At 37.3% G+C, this 16,848-nt stretch overlaps 1 protein-coding gene across 9 annotated transcripts in view; it reads right to left on the bottom strand.

The window, feature by feature from the left end:
• Positions 1 to 3: 3 nt before the first annotated feature.
• OSBPL2 (oxysterol binding protein like 2) overlaps positions 4 to 16,848 on the bottom strand; it is a 40,602-nt gene continuing 23,757 nt past the window's right edge. For 8 of the 9 annotated variants that reach the window (XM_074920196.1, XM_074920194.1, XM_074920193.1 and 5 more), the window contains 10 exons: positions 15,744 to 15,878; positions 14,599 to 14,696; positions 13,704 to 13,886; positions 10,707 to 10,814; positions 9,298 to 9,387; positions 8,542 to 8,665; positions 6,514 to 6,642; positions 5,813 to 5,936; positions 5,072 to 5,162; positions 4 to 3,852 (listed from right to left, as the gene is read on the bottom strand). In XM_074920196.1, coding sequence (XP_074776297.1) covers positions 3,750 to 3,852; positions 5,072 to 5,162; positions 5,813 to 5,936; positions 6,514 to 6,642; positions 8,542 to 8,665; positions 9,298 to 9,387; positions 10,707 to 10,814; positions 13,704 to 13,886; positions 14,599 to 14,696; positions 15,744 to 15,878 — 1,185 coding nt within the window. In that variant the 3' untranslated portion in view covers positions 4 to 3,749. The remainder of the gene's footprint in view (positions 3,853 to 5,071; positions 5,163 to 5,812; positions 5,937 to 6,513; positions 6,643 to 8,541; positions 8,666 to 9,297; positions 9,388 to 10,706; positions 10,815 to 13,703; positions 13,887 to 14,598; positions 14,697 to 15,743; positions 15,879 to 16,848) is intronic. The other variant, XM_074920201.1, reaches the window with a different exon arrangement.

Raw genomic sequence — 16,848 nt, 5'->3', positions numbered from 1 at the left:
TCCAAAACCAACTTTATTCCCATTTACAGCTTTACAGTGTAACAGTTGCGTCCACAGACCTGTACAGACCAGGGTTGTCAACAGAGAGGGAGCGACGGTTATTAAATATTACAAAAATAAATCCATTTCACTGCAGCGTCTCTCCTACAAGCGGGGACACAGCCGGGCCTCGCCGGGCGGGATGGAGGAGGCACATGCTGAAACCACCCAGGCTCACATCAGGCGGATGACCTCAGCAGAATTTAAATATTGCTTTATGGTGCAGATGACCCAAATCTCAGGTGTTTCCAACCAGACGGAGCTGCAGCACAGGCTTATTCCCAACAGGAGGGCACAGAGCAGCTGCCTCCCCACTTCTCTGGGGAAAGAGTCCTGATTTTGCTTTTTAAAAAACATTTTCCAGCAAAAAACTTATTGATAAATTGCTTCCAATTATTAAACAGGAATAAATATGCTAATTAGTTCTGTTTTTTCTGGGTAATTTAGGGTACAGGCTTCCTGTCCTCATTAATGTGGGTATCGATAATTATATAAAAGCGGGATGTCTGAACAAGCTTCTCCCAATTTACAATGTGACTTTGCCTCAAAGACACAAAAATGCAGATGTTATACAGCAACTAGGAAGTTATATTTTTCACTTCCACGACATTTTTTAGGGAAAGTCCACTCGCTGGCCTGCTCCAGCTCACACCCGGCCTCTCCGCCATCAGGCTGGCGCTGCCGTCCCTCTCCTGCACCTCGCAGGCTCTAACCCGGCTTCCACACCGCACGTCCCTCGCCATCGCCACTCTCTGCCTACGCCACCATCACCCCACGCTTCTCAGACCAGGTGTACCACAAGGCAACAGGCTGCTAAGGAACCGCGTCCACCCACGGCTGGAAAAAATCTTCAATGGAGGGGCGGGAGGTATTCAAAGCTCTTATTTAAACCATCTCTGTCTAATAAGCATCACGGGGGAAACAAAGTGCAGACCCAGACCTGGCTGAACAAAGCCAGAGTCATCTCCAGCTCTCCTCGTGTCCTGCCAGACAGCTGCCCTGGTACAAAAGTCTCACAAAAATCTCCATCACCATCTAGAGGCCCAAAGGGTATTAAGTATTTATTATAATTTCTTTCTAGATGGTTTCTCTACATAGCTGTATTAACATATACTAACACAGTTATCTTATATACAGTGTTTAATCAAGTTATAAAAGTGACATTCTTTCAAAAGGTGCAAAGTTATTAATGTTTTGACACGTAAACTACTAAGGCGAGATTTGCATTGAAAATAAAACTTTTCCACTTTCAGAGCATTAGAGGTTCCATGGCCAGCCAAGCATAGATGTGTCGGCAGTGAGGGGAAAGTATTTTGTAAGTGTTGTCAACGAAGAACAGTAAATTAGAAGAATGGATTTGGAACTAATCTGAAATTTTACTGAAAACTTTACACTAAAAGGAAGGGCAGAAGGGGGTGAAGACATAATTAATGAAGTGTTCTTACTTCGGAAATTGTCCCGGTTTCTTTTTAAATCCCATAAAGATTCTATACTGAAGTTTGGATTAAATGCGTTGTCACAATTTTTTCATGCTTTCACATAATGACAAGGCTTTAGGTTTTTGAATTTAAATCATAACTTAGATGAGAGGGATGCTAACCTGTACACTTCTTAGAAATAGAATATTTAGAAATTACTCTACTGTTTTTCCATTTAGGCAATTGCTATTTATATGTATTGTTTTAAAAACACTATTCCAGCATTAAACATAGTATTTAGTTTAAGCAAGTTTTAAACTCCCATGAGATGTTAAACTGGCATAATACATGAATCCTTTCAATCCTCACCTAACAAAGGGTTCCCTATGCTGCTTGCAGCGAGACTGGAAAGGGGCTTACAGTGCCTGGCACAGTCATTAAAGTCCAATTTTTTTATAAAAAATATGTTTATGCTGTCCCACATGGATCAGCAATGTCTTTTTAAAAGTCAAGTGTCTATGCACTTACTAGGAACAACTACAACCCTATGTCTGTACCGTGTTGCCAAGTCTAGCTTGTGAGTCCTAAAGGCTGTTGCAGTCAACACAAAGTACAATTTCTGGCAGCAGAATAAAGTTGCCATAAGCACGTTTCAGATTAGGCCCTTACTTACTGCCTTGAAGTTTTACAGCTTCTCTTATTTTTCCAACGAAGACAACAACTAAATTTCCCAAGAAAATAAAGTTAATCCAATCGTTAGATGCATGATTTGATATAAAAAAATGTTTCTCCATGAGTAGGTTAATTTTCTTTTGCTTTTTAATCCTGTGGCTGGGAGAGAAGCACTTCAAAAATCTACCGTTTGGATGAAACCACAAGTGTGTTCTGACATCAATCAGACCACTTCTTCCACAACTTCCTCAAGTTGCTGGTGCTTAACACCAGCAATTTCTGAATTACTGTAAACTTCACAGCAGTGTAGCCGCTCTCCATTTTTGCCTGGTTACTTAATTAAAAACTTTCATAAAAGAAGCAGCAACATTAGGATTAGTTTTAATTAACTGGACCTAATTTTTCAAGCCTTTCTCCCCTCTTGTTCCCCAAAGTATACCACTTGAAAGAAAATTAATGCATTGGTTCAGTAATTGATTATTTCCACTATTAGACGGCTTTGATGGTTTGATATGGACAAAAAAAAAAAAAATCCCACTTTTTGACATCACGTGCTCACAGAAAACTTGTAATAGGTATAACTCTGCCAAAGCTTTAAATTGGTTCTGCTTTTTCACAACATACAAAACAGACATGACCTAATAATGAAAAACATGCAAACCAAAACTTCCCCAAAATATGAACCTGTGTGGATATACATACCAAAGTGCTTCCAAATAAAGTTTAGTCTAGAAGCATACATAGTGCCAAAGCTGCCAAAGGTAGTGCAGAAAATTTAAGCCTCCAAGTGGTAGCAAGCAATATATTTTACATTGTAACCACTTCTACATTCCTGCGATTGTTTCCGAAGCTTCTCTATTTTAAGAACAGCGTTTGACTTCAGAAAAAGCACAATTTTTAATGCACCCTTCCCTTTGCCTAACGTATGCTTTATGTAATTTTATCACAGGTACACAGTTTAATGCTCACAGTGTCCAAAAGTTGTGAAGACTCTGTAACAGACAACTACAGTTTGAGAAGCTCAGGTAGGTTTTTGTTTCCCCGAGTCTCTGAATTATTGAACTGTACTGAGAGAGAGGGGCCAGGAGCTCCAGTCCCCACGTAGTGCTACATACCGTATGGAAGTTCACATGCATCTCTTCACGGGGAGTATCGACAGCACTAGATTTGATCCTGTTTGTACCATATTAGCTTTTCATCCCTGCTCCGAGTTCCAAAAACTTCAGATTCTTCACTACTGTACTAAGTAACAAGGATTATTATCTCTATTTTACTTAAGTTACGTAGTTTTCAAGGATGTTTATTATGTGCTCTACTGGATACAGTGTATCTTCCTGACAAAGAAACTAGGGAAAAAGATGAAGAACCAAAGGTTCCTTTGAAAATTAGTGAAAATATGATGATTTCGGATGCAGCTTTATGGAAAGAATGCAGCAGTATTTAAATATTTGGCAATCCAATGTTAGTGATCATTAATTCCTTGATTGTTGACCGATAGAATTTTTGATAAAATTTACTTAGAAAAGCTGGTTTTTGCTATCAACAAAACCAGAGTAACTGGCTTGGAATGAAATCTAGTAACTAGATGTCCAGATGAGATGAGCAATTGGTTCCATAATTTCAATATATGTCTGGACAGTCTGAGAAATTTCTATCAAAATAGCCACCTGAGTACAGCCAATCTGAAGTCCCAGTGTATGGGTTAGTGCCTTGATGAAACCATCTGTAAAAGAAAAAAAAAAAAAAGAAAAAGGAAAGAAACAATAAAAGAAAAAGGCAGACAGAGTGAACAGTTATTAATAGGGAAAAAAAAAACAGTTTTGCTTCTTTCACAGAACATTGTAAAAACACAGTGGTATTTCTTATCAGAAAAAAATTCTCAGGAAATATTCTGAACATTAAAAATAAGGCATTAAACTTCCTACAAAATTATCACCACCTTGTAATGCATATATATGTTTTTTTACATAAAGAATGAATATGAAATAAAAATTGTTGTCCTACTCCAAATATAAATAATATGGATACCCTAGACTATATATTGATTTTATATATATTAATTTTTACTTTAAAAGATTGCCAAATCAGTTACACAATCCCTTTCATAAACCCATCCAAACAGGAAACAGTTTTGTTCTGTGGATCTGTACTTTGCAGAGAATATTAACAGATGCTCACTTTTTAGCCATGCTGACTGAAAACAATTTTATGTTCTCTGGAAGAGATTTTCAAAGGCATTAACTGGAATTAGTCCGTAGCTGCTCCTCAAGGCTTTGGGAAGAGAATGCTTTCTCTTCTGCCTTTCATGAAATCATGGGAGCATCCCAAAGTTCTTGCCTTTGAAGGAAACACCTGCAGCAACTGGTCCTGAGCACACACTTGACTGCACAGCACTGGCATCTGTGAAAAGCAACCAGCAGGAGCCGGAGCCAAATCACACATGTACTCCATGATGCATTCTGTGACTTAGAAGTCACTTGAATATGCAATCAGAAAAGCAGTTTCTGAAGTATCCAGGCCAGGAAGACCTAAGAGTGTGAAGATAAAAGGCCCTAGAGGGCCACAATGTTGTACTCATCTGCCAAATGCTGGACAGGAATTGGTTAAAGGAGAGACGAGATTTCACATTTTATTCATTCTAACAAAAATATGACCTCTGTAGGTTTTAAAAAACAAAACAAAAAAAAAAATCCAGCATTACCACAGTAGTTAATTATGACAGATTTCAGCATTTATTATTAGATAATTTCTCCAGGACAAAGTTACCAGCAATTTTGGCTTCCAGCTACACTGTTTGATTGTTGACCCAGCAAATCCTTTAAGTGACACTACAAATTGTGCTATCATGCAGGAAATCAAACACACACTGTCTTGAATAAAAACATTTCAAGCAGTACACCAAACCATTCCAAGCATTAAACAAATGCTTCCTTCCCCCTTACCGTGTGTGCCACTCCACTTCATCTTTTGCACGCTCCTTGCGAGCGGCTCTTTGTTTCTCTTCTAGTCTCTCTTTTTCTTTGCTAGCCACATCTAACAAACATTCCAAGAGAAACTGGTTACTTACAAAAATAAAAACACAGAAAAGACTACAGAGATATTAAATACAGTTCATTTAGGAAGAGAAAGCATTTGCTGTACACAGTCTGAACAATGAACAACGGCAACAAAAAACTACAACTGTCATTTCAGAAAACTTGCTACCACAGTCTCAAAAATGAAATTTTGGTGTTTTATCTATCAGAAACACGGCACTGAGAGAGCAGGAAAGAACTTAGATTAGGCATAGAGTGATTTTTTCACTATTTGGCCATGTGTTTTTCTGACAAACACCAGAGCAACAGCACATGTCTGTTCACCACATGTCTTTCCAAACAAACTCCACAGCAAGAGAGTGTGTCTGCCAGTTCCCCCCAAGTTAACAAACATGCAAATACACCATCACATAGGATAGCAGTCTTGGGAACCACCTTGGACACATTTCCTCTCCCAGACTTCTCTGGGAAGAGAACAGACATCATACATTGTTCAAAAGCATGTTCATTAACACAGGATGAAAAAGAGTTAAGGCTGCTCTGGGAATGGGAAGCTGAAGACAGTGTTCCTGTATCAACCAATCTCCCCTTCAGTCATCCCTCTCAAAACTTACTAATGTGAAAATATTTCCTCCAGCAAACACATACCCATGTTTCCGTTTTCCATATTTCTGATATCTGGACGTAGCCGGCAGTCAGTGGGAGCTAATATTGCTTCCATGCCCTTTTCTAGCTCGTTGAGACTCACAGCAAAACTGGTGAAATTGTACATCTTAAAAGCAAATTAAAGATAACATACAAGTTATATTGGAAAAGAGACACTGGATTCCCTATACCGAACAGATACATCAGAATTTCCAGGAGAAGTTACTGAGTCAAACCTTCTCCCACTATCTAACATCATGATTTTTAAGAAGAAAACACCCACATCTAAAAGACCAAAAACTCTTGTTGAAGCTATTGAAGTTAGTATCCAGCTGTCCAGTTACTGCACTCTTTGGAGGGCTGATCTCTAAGAGCAGGGTCGGCAGAAGGCAACACGTATCCATGTTTTAGCCTCTCTTTTAGCCTCTCTAAGTACAAAGATCTCACAGACAGGTTAACCTAAGACATCAGACTTACACAGAAGCAGCTGCAGAGCACAAATTCTTTCTACCAACTTTGACACAGCAATGATGCTTTCAGCACAGGAACGAAGCAGAGAGCTTGTTGTAGTATAATTTTACTGCTGTGGCAAGAACTGCCAGACATGCTAAGAACACACTCTTCAACAAGGTTTCCCTTGAACTCCTGTTCCCTTGGGTAAGTCACTAGCGATAGCAATACAGAGACTGATTGAAACAGTTTACCTGTGATGAGTTTGGTGGCCTACAATTTATTCTCCACAGCAATTTACTGCCTGGTATGAACTGCACTGTGTCCTGAACGTCTGGCATATCATCAGCCTCATCATTTTCAGATTTAATAACATCTTCACTCTGAAACAGAGATAACATTTGGCAGGGGAACAAAGGGAAATTGGACAGTTTCATCTAGAGTTCTACAGTGACTGTTGAAGAATCTGGTCAAATTTGAGATATTAAACACTCTCCTGTACTTCTGCCTCACCCCTCATGTTTGATTTTCCTCACTCTCTATATTGTTCCTCTCATTTTTATCTTAATGTCTTGCTCCTGATATCGCTGAATAGTCTTCCATCACTTATGTACAACTTGAATGTCTGTTTAAAAAAAATTAATATTAATGTCTTTCAGAAATCTTTTCTCTAGCTTCCCTTCTATCCCACGTCACAGCTTAATTTCACTTAAGGTGACTATTACTTCTTCAGGTTGAAATGAACCAAGACTGCAATTTAAACCAGTTCCCAAAATGGGCTAAGAAAGATAAATAGAGCATGCCTGCTTTTGGATATTGCTTCAGCATTTGCAAAAGATTTAGATATGTGATTGAAAAAAACAGATATGCACTTGTTTCAGTCTGATTTCCTATTATCTAGATTCTAATAACTATTATCACTGCAAATTTTCTCACTACACAGACTCTGTACTTAAATTTATAAATAGAGTGTCTTTCCTTCCAGGCTCCTTTGTTATGGGATGCACTGCTTTAATGCATATGTAAAATCAAATGCAGTATTCTTCAAGAGTCTGCTATAAGAATCTGAGAGAATCTGACTGTCATAGGACAGACAGCTACACAGTCGAATTTCAGAGGATTTTATCGTGAGAAATCATTTAAAACCACAGTCACTAGAATGGAAGTTTGAAGCAATAACATCCTAGAGCGACAGTAACACAGTTTTCATCCCTCCCCTTACTCCCACCACCTTCCTGTTTTCTTTCTGCCCCCTCTGACATGGCTCATTTATTTTACTCAGAAATACCCTATTAAGTTAAACAGGGCCTGTTTTATACACTAGAAAACAGCTCCATATGGTTAAGAGTCTAATTTCAATCATTTAGTTTGAGTATTCATTATTTAAAAAGACTCTTTTAGACTGCTTTCCATGTCAACATCTGGTTTACTGTTAGACAGTTCCCCATCTAAATATAGATTTAACAGGAAGGAAGGAAAGAAAGAGTTGATTTTCATAAGATGAACAGAGTCTTATTATAAAAAAAAAAAAAAAAAAAAGTCAAAATATAAGCCTGTACCCTGACAGAATCCAGAGCCAAAAGCAAGGCTTGTTGTTGCTCTAGATTCTTCTGATGTGAATACTCTTTAAAAAAAAAATGTGAGCCTCTTTAACATTACGACTGATTAGCTTCTGTTTAACTTCTCATTTTCAATGAGCAACCAGTGTCTGCAAGACCCTGTTGGTATCAGGAAACCCAGCAGTTCTCTGCTGCACCATACATTTTGCATTTCCCATATAACCTCGAGGCTTTGGCGGTAACTTACCTGACACTGCTTACACATGATGAAAAAACCCTGCATCTTTCCAGACCCCTTTGTTCTCAAGGTTATCTACATCGTAAATTCTGAAAGGCTTGCATCACCATAAAGCATGACCAACTTAAAAAACATGTAATTACTTTTTTTTTTTAAAGCCCAAATCCTAGTATTTTTACATCTGAAGTTGGCAGTAGAGCCACTTTTCTCATTCAAGGACTGGATGACAGCAGCTTGGGGGGTTGATATTTGATGACTTCTCTTTGACAAATCCCTAGAACACCATTTCTATGAGCTTCTTCAATACCAGCAGCTCACACGAAAATCTACAAGCTAAAATTGCAATGCCTTCTCGTGGGGCCAACACTGCCCATCTCTGTTGACCCTTCCATTCACCACCATCTGATCATTTCTGTGAAGATGATGTTTTCCTTTCGTTTCTCATATTTCAGTATCTTTTCTCTCTAAAGAATCCTTAACCTTACCGGCTTCAATTTCTTCTGCTCACCACCTCTCTTCTCATTCTTTTTGTAAGTCTCATACGTAGTGGGATCAGTGCACCATAAGCATTCTGTCCACTTGCCATAGATCACGCACAGCTTCTTTCTGCTGTAGAGAAAGCAAAAGAGACTTAGCTTTTGCTTCATAAAGCCTTCTAAGCCAAGTCATGAGGATTCTGATCTATAATATATTAAATATCCAGCTTCCTACTTTGTTGTATTTTATGTTTCTTTGTAGATTTCTTGGGAGTCAGATATTTGATAATGCAAAGAAAAGGTTTCAGCTTATTCCGGCCTTTCTGGCATTCAGTCCTGCAGAACACAGCCTCACGACTTAGTTGCATGCTTCTGCGCTGTTAAAATGAGTGTGGGTGCAATAAAGCCAACAGTTTACAATACAGAGACTCATGAAACAGGCTTGGGTTTGATTAAACATTTCTAATAACCATATTCTCATTGTTTTAAACTGGAGGCTGAAGTTTTGGCTGTACAACAGTAAAATCAGTTGCATTTTCCCTGGCTACCTTTATTTCCAAAGACTGGAAGGGAGAGTTTTTCTAATAATGCTTTAAATTATCATCCTAGAATCAAGAGGTTTAATACTGACAAAGAGAACAGAAATGGGTTACAATCTGCATTGGTAGTGACTCTGGAGCCACATCACTTGTGGTCACTATCCCAGCACTAACAAAATACCACAGGGCTCAGAAATAGAGAGGCCAAGAGGCTTTTATCACTTACTTTTTGTCCTGAATGTATCCCTCTACTCTGTGAAGCTCTTTCCCAAACAGTCCACATGGTTTAAAATTAAGGACACATTTATCTCCGGTACTGTAGAGGAAAAGTACATGTGTAAAGAAGCAACCCCCTAAATGGATTAATTAGTAAGTTTACTTTTCTACCTTATTTAGCTTTCTTTTGTATAGTATCAGTTAGCTGGGGGGGTAGTCATTTATATAATTATTTTTCTTTAACTATGGTTTATTATCTGACCAGGGCATTAGAGAAAAGGCACACAAATTTCAGAATTCCACAGAAAGGACAAAAAAGAAATCAAAGTGCACGTGAAGACATCAGCCTGTGGAAGCCAAGTGAAAACATGACCATGCTTCTGAGTTTCATGTATATCTAAAATTTATCAAAAGTACTGGGAATAAAACAGAACGCAGTCTTGCATACTAAACCCATGCTATTAACACACTGCATTTGAGATTAGGTCTATTTACAGCTCACTGTAATGAGAAATAACTTTTACAAATTACCTATGCAGGAAAGTCTAGTTAAATGCATTCAAAAGTACCTCTAAATTGCACGTCAAAAACTCCGAACTAAACATTTCACAAACAAAAAACAGAATTCTATTTCCACATCTTCTTTGCATTGAGATGTATATACATGTAACTAATCTCCCGCAGTGAAGTATCAGGACAAGTTTCTATGTCAAGCACAAACTATACAGAGATCATCCTGGGTCCTGTGTGCCAATACAGGAGATAGAATTGTAAATTTGATGCTATGAGAAGTATGAAGACAGCAGCCCTCCTGCATTAAAGCTCCGATTTATTGTCAGAAAAATATGTGCAGAAGTAATACAGTTTTTACAAAGTTATCTCCCTAATCATTACAGGAGGTAATTTATTTTATGTAATGTAAAAAGCTTTTATACAGGCAGTTGGCAGAGCAGTCGACATGCTCTGAGTTCACATTATCCTACTCTGCAGTCATTTTTCTGTGCTTACCCTTAATTTACGACATTCTCTATTTTCAAAACTAAAAAGAAAGCCAAAAATCACAATCAACATGGAGGTCCACTGCAAGTCTCTGACAATTACTCCATTTAATGGTTCTGGAGTTAAATTTAATTTCTGTTCTCTGTCAACAGGCCTGAAATTGAATAACTCACAAACATAAAATCTTTGTATCCTATAAGCCATCTAGCCCTGTGCCTTTTCATTAATATTATGATGATACTAAGCCCAGTCCAATGCCTAGTTTGCATTTGTCAGAAGGGAAAAAAAAAAAAAAAGAAAAAAATTAGACTAAACAGAGATTCCTATGTAGTCTGACAAAAATCAAAACTCTGCTTTGTAATAAAAGTCACCATGTACCAGTCCCTATAAGCCAACCCTCAGTTTCATGATTACCATTACCTGTGATTTACAATTTCTACTGTTCCATATTGTTCTAACCACAGTTTACCAATAATTACATTATGTACACAACAGGTTGGATTTGTCCATGTGTAAGCTTCATTATGTCTGTAAAGAAAATAACAAAAATAGATCATTTTCTTGAGTTTGAGATGGAATGTAAACCTGGTTTTAATTCTGTTTACGGCAGGGCAAAATATTTAGCACTCCTATGAACAGCCAGCAGTCAGCCTCAAAACAGAAAAGAAACAGACTTTTCTTTATAAGTCAAAAATCTGTTGTATCTAAACATTAGTGTAAGTTAATAAAGTGATATCCCCTTTATTTTTCTTCCTTCTTACAGAGTTGAAATAATAAGTTTTAGAGTTGCTGTGCTTTTGATTACATATTCCAGACTAAAACAAACAGCCATCCAGGAATTTATCTTTTTCATTTGCACTTTTAAAGTTATATGTGATAAAACATAATACTCACAGGAGAACTGGACTGACAAACTAAGGCTCACAGCATCTTCTATTCAACTACTGCAGCGGCACTGCAGACTTCTTCCTAAAGCTCTTTCTTGTAAACCTCTATTATAATCTAGAGAGCACTTTTAGCAATAAAAAAAAGCACTGAACAGAAATATTTGAGTCTTCTACCAGAGAACTACCTGTTCTGACCGCGGTTTGATATGAAGATACTCCTCTAGGGTTGGTCAGACTAACTAATAGTTTTTCATTTTACAAACACTGAGCCACAAAGGCTTCTGAACCTGAAGAAAGTGACACAAGTCAGCAAACTGCGTAAGTGGTTTTCCCAAATATGCCACAAGTTTCCACATCAGTAATATAAGGCCTGCTCCAGTGTCACTGAGGGCAATTTTGGGGGGGTGGTTTTGGGGTTTTTTGGGGGTTGGTTGGTTAACACCAGTGGGACACGATCGCTTCATAAACATGAGATTTCAAAATCCAATTTATTACTCAATTCCATCCTTTTCCAAAGATTTACTGAGGAGAAAAGTCCTACAATTGAAAGATTTTGCACTTAGTTTTATTTTGGTTTTAATGTTTTGTGAAAAGCTTTACAAAGATGAGTTAACAGATTCTAAATCCTTAAAAGACATTATTCTAAAAGCGGTCCAAATGTTAAACAACAGGATTCCTGTTACCACTAGCTCAGCAGAGTCAAAGCCATCTATTCTCACTCATCTTTCCATGCTGGTAAAAGAAATGCTTAAGTTACCTGGTTGGTAATCAATCCATCTTAGCAAAGCCTGCAAACTCTATTTTAATTAAAAAAAAAAAATAAATACAGAAACACAGAGCGTCCTCTTTGTAACAAGTGCCTTGTACTTCTACTGCCAGTAAGTATGGAGAGAACACTCCTACTTAGTATTTCCAATGAGTCTGTCCATTTTCCAGTACAAAGAAAAAGCAGATCATTAAAGTCTGACTATTTTCCACAGCAAATTGTGTTCAAGCATGCTTTAGAACAATGACTACTCTTCAAGTGGGGAAAAAATACCAGAACCCCCCAAATTCATCCTACCAGCCTTAGCACATTGTGATTCACGAACTACTTGACACCAAAAGCTGTATAGAATAAAACAAAACACAATACACTCATGGCCAGCGCTGATAAATTGAAACACTTATTTGTGCTGCAGAAGTGAGGAAGAAGGGTGTTTTCTAATGCATGTTTTGAAAACATAGTCATGGCTATCGTAAATGCAATACTTAACACTGACTTGCAATTTTGCTTCCTGAAGAGTTACTTGTTCGCTCCGGCCTTGCGGAGTTCTCAGGGTACTCAAACCAACAGAATGGTATGAATCACAACACCGAGAGGCTCAACATTTGATTTCAACTTCTGCTGCTAACTTGAAGCAATTATTTAAAATAAAATAATTAATTAAAGCATTTACTTTAAATGTTTATATCCCCATTTAAATTTGTGCAGAGCAAGAATTTTAATAGCCTTCTAAATAAAGGCTCTCTCTCAAGCAACAAACTTTATTTTTGTCACGTCTACATTCTACACTAACATTCATAGTTCCTTCTACAGTCAGAAGAAATTTCCGCTATTTCCATCACTATTTATATCTAAGAGCAGTTCATACTTTTATAAGCTTTGGAAGATTAGATGCCAGCAGCTCAACAAATAAACTGTACTTTCAAAAGAAACTACAGGAAAAGTCAGTGCTTGATATGCCAGGCAAGTTGACTCTTTATTGAAACCAAATGTCTAGAAATTTTCTAAGTATTTCAAAACAACCTCAGAGTTAGGCCTGAGAAAAGCTTTTATGAAAGCACCTTCAACTGCAGAATACTTTTTCTGCAACTATTATCTACTGCATCCTCTTGTCCTCGTGGGAAAGCTCAAGAGTCTTTGTGCCACCAGGGCACAAACCAACCTATGGAAGGTCACGTAATTTATAAGATTCAAGATTCACGCTCAATTAGAGACGAGCCTGGGAGTAACCTGGAGAGGCACTCTTGATTTTAATAGGAAGGTGATCACACAGAGGAAGCGTTAAACAGGTGACAAGGCAATTCTGACAAGTTTCTCAAGTTTTCTTATCACACAGAACAGCTATTCTGAAGATGCAGTTCTTTCCACACAAGCATATACACACCAACTATCAAAACCAACAACGATATTTAAAAGTGAGACAAGTTTGAATAGCCCAGTAATAGAATTTTATCTCTCTATTCAAATTTTACATGCCTTCACAGAGCTAGCTTTTGGTAGCATTCAATTTTTAAGAAACGTTAATTTTCATAGCGAAAAACTGGGTCAAATTGCTTCAGCTATGCAAGCATGGCATAACATAAACAGAGCCCTGAAATTAAGCAGTGAAAATTAACTTGTAAATAAACTCTTACACCTTCTTCAGCAAGAAGTGTTTAGATAATCACCTATGATGAGGCAATAGAATGAGTATCCCTTATCTTTTTATTCAAGCAAATGATAAGGAGATCAACATAAAAAAAAGTATATAATTCTCATACTCACTTCAGAAGCTCCAAGGTAATTGTTCCCCGAGGCTCCGCTTCTATACTTTTTCCCCAGAATTTTAGTTTGGGATAGATTGATCCATGAAAAATAAAGTCCTTATTGAGGCCTTCAGAATAAAATGCACTAATAGGTGGATGGTGACTGACTTGCTCAGATATAAACCTAAATCCTAAATCCTCCCTAGCAACAACAAAAGAGAGCATTCAACAGTAAATATTTTTTTTAATATTACAAGATAAAAGAGCTACTTCATACTTTAAGAAATTTTGAAGGACTTTTAGATTAAACTGGAAGTGAGATTTTTGCTTTTCTAGCCCTGTGACACATCTACAATTAATGAAAGAATTTGTACTCTGAGCACTCTCTCTTTATACTTAAAACCAACTCACATTCAAACACCTAAATGACTTTCTACCCAGAAAGGCATCTGAAGAAGTTTCACTGAAATAACTCATGAAAATATTGAAACTGTTTGGGGAGCAGGAGAAGGTCTGACTGAAAATTCTCTTCTCCACTGGAGACACACCACCCATTTATGTAAGCAATCTGGAAGTCCTTCAGACTAACTCCTCTACCTGACATGATCAGCAAAACACTACTGAAATTAATTAATAGCGTCTGGTCACAAACTATCATTGGGGGAAGAACATGTAGCAATTTTTCTCTGAATAATTCAAAGAATACTCTGTCTAAACCTAGAAATAAATTTATTAGCTTTTATAACAGCTTCTCAAAGATTTTGAGATGATTTGGGGAAAATAATTGTAGCTATACTCAAATATAGTTTAGTAGATTTTTATTTATTTTACTGAATAAACAACTAAACTAGTACAAGAGTCTGCTAACTCGGGAATGCAAATAGCCCCAGCTCCCAATTTAAAGTAATTATTACCTGGTTAATTCATAAGTTTCTCCTAACAGTGGGTTAAACGGTTTGCCAGTTCTCTCCCACTGAGAAGCTACAGCAGAAACTGCAAAAGCAGCTACAGCCTATAAGCAAATTGAGAAGACATTGTTATGAGAACAGTACCTTAAAACTCTACATTTAATATATTTGTTGCACGTTAGAGTATTCCGTTATTCTTTCAAAAACAAAGCACTATATATTGCTTAAGGCAAAAACATCTGTAAGCCATAGGATAAGTGATACAGAAGTGGGAAATACATGCAGATAAAATATAATTTCCAAAAGGAATTTTTTTCTGTAGTAAATTGTCAGGTTACACTCTGCCCCACGCTTCTCCACCTGCCTCTAAGAGGACAGCCTGTTTTTTTAAATCTATTTTTCCCCTATTTTGACTGTCCCTTACACTCAGCTCATTGGGAACAGGCTTGCTTTTCCTAGTGTCAGACAAGCATTATTTTTAACACAGATGAGATTTCTTGAATCATACCAGCAGGTAAAATGACACTTAGAAGCTCCTGCAGGCTGGATAAGTAGAGGTAGGCATTACACAAGCACAGAATACAAGATACACATTCTAGATTCATTTAAGTAAGAACAGAGCTATGTACAGCCTAACGTACACGGGCCTGGTTTCACCACACTCAATCCCTTGTTGTGAGACCAGCCAGGTACTATATCCTTCTCCCAACAACAACCAGGTCTGGAAAAAAATGGTAAAGCTTATCTGTCACAACAATTTTTCATCCAGTAATATAAAAATCATGGAGCCACCCAATAAATCAATTTGGGGTGACTTAAAGCCAAGAATTCATCTTCACAACACAAAACTACAAAAAGAGTCACAGTTAGAGCAATCATGAAAAGGGTTGAGGCCCTTGGGCATCGTCAGTTGTGGCACTCTGCTGCACTACTTTCGGCTCAAACTCTGTGCACAATCAAGCATGAAAGTGTCACAAATATCTGATACAGCCACTACAAAAGAAGTATGTCTAGACAGACAAATAATGGGCATTCTTATGATAACCCAAGAGGAAGAAATACATGCAGGTGAGAAATTGTCTTAAAATTAAAGACTCTGGGAGAGAAAAACTTCCTTTGAATTAACCAGAAGGTGGTAGGCTGTTACCTACCTGCATTCTTTCCAGGGGGTCTGCATGACTACAAGCCTTATTAATGAGGTATATATGTTCCATATATTCTGTTATCCGTTGAAGGAAACTCAATGGCTCGTTGAAGACAATAGGCATCGTAATCTTAGACAGCTCCTACGAAACAAAAGGATAAATTAACTTTTTAGACACAACACTAAGTTAACAACCGACAACAAGAAGAATTTTGAAAATAGGTTGTGGGTTAGTTTATTTCTAGCATTTTTCAAAAGACATTTGGCAAGCTTATAGTAGGCCTCTAAGTGCTACAGCACAATCTATGAGATTTACAGAATCTTTCAGAATAAGTAACTTCAAAAAATGATCCACCTAACCTAGCAAAGTCAAGAAAAATGTTACCTTCTGTTCTGTGGGCTACATAAAACAAAAGAGCTTAAAATTTCCATAGATAGCAGCAATAATGTGCCAACCAGTTCATTACTGATATTTAAGAACCACGCATTCCTTTGAAATCCTCACATACGTATTTGCATAAAATATAACTATTTTACTAGAGTAACCACAAATTATTTTTTGAAAGGAACAGTTACATAAAGAATAGGGTTTGAATTGCTCTTAACAAATTTTAGTGGCTTTATTTTAGCAACCTGTTATTTGCATCAGAATGTTTCTCATTTCACATGTGGATGCAAGATGGACTTGAAGTTCACACAGAGACTTCCAATTCCCCAGGTCTTTTACTATATCCAAGTTTGGATGTTTTTAATTAAAAATTTGCATTCATGACTGAGGACTAAAGCACTATTTAAGCGCTTAAAACTTAGTGGAAAGGATAATTAAAAAATTAACCAGATGAAATTAATGCAACGTTTTCCTCACATTGTCACAGGCAGTAAGAAAAAAAAAAAAAAAAATGTTGCCCCTGACAAATTGATTTGATCTAAGCAAAGCATTCTAGTAGATAGGTCACTCATCCTAACAAAAGGAGTTTTGACACTACAGCTTTATATCCTAGATGACATCAAATAAGCTAGCAGAAGGGTTCACTGACTTGTCTGTTGCATTCACAAAGAACTGTTCTGGCAGACCTAGACGAGATATGAATAATGCTTAATGCTTCTAAAAA

The sequence above is a fragment of the Athene noctua genome, chromosome 16 (genome assembly GCF_965140245.1).
Source record: "Athene noctua chromosome 16, bAthNoc1.hap1.1, whole genome shotgun sequence".
NCBI lineage: Eukaryota > Metazoa > Chordata > Aves > Strigiformes > Strigidae > Athene > Athene noctua.
The sequence above is the reverse complement of the archived record's forward strand: the minus strand, read 5'-3'. Positions and strand labels throughout refer to the sequence as shown.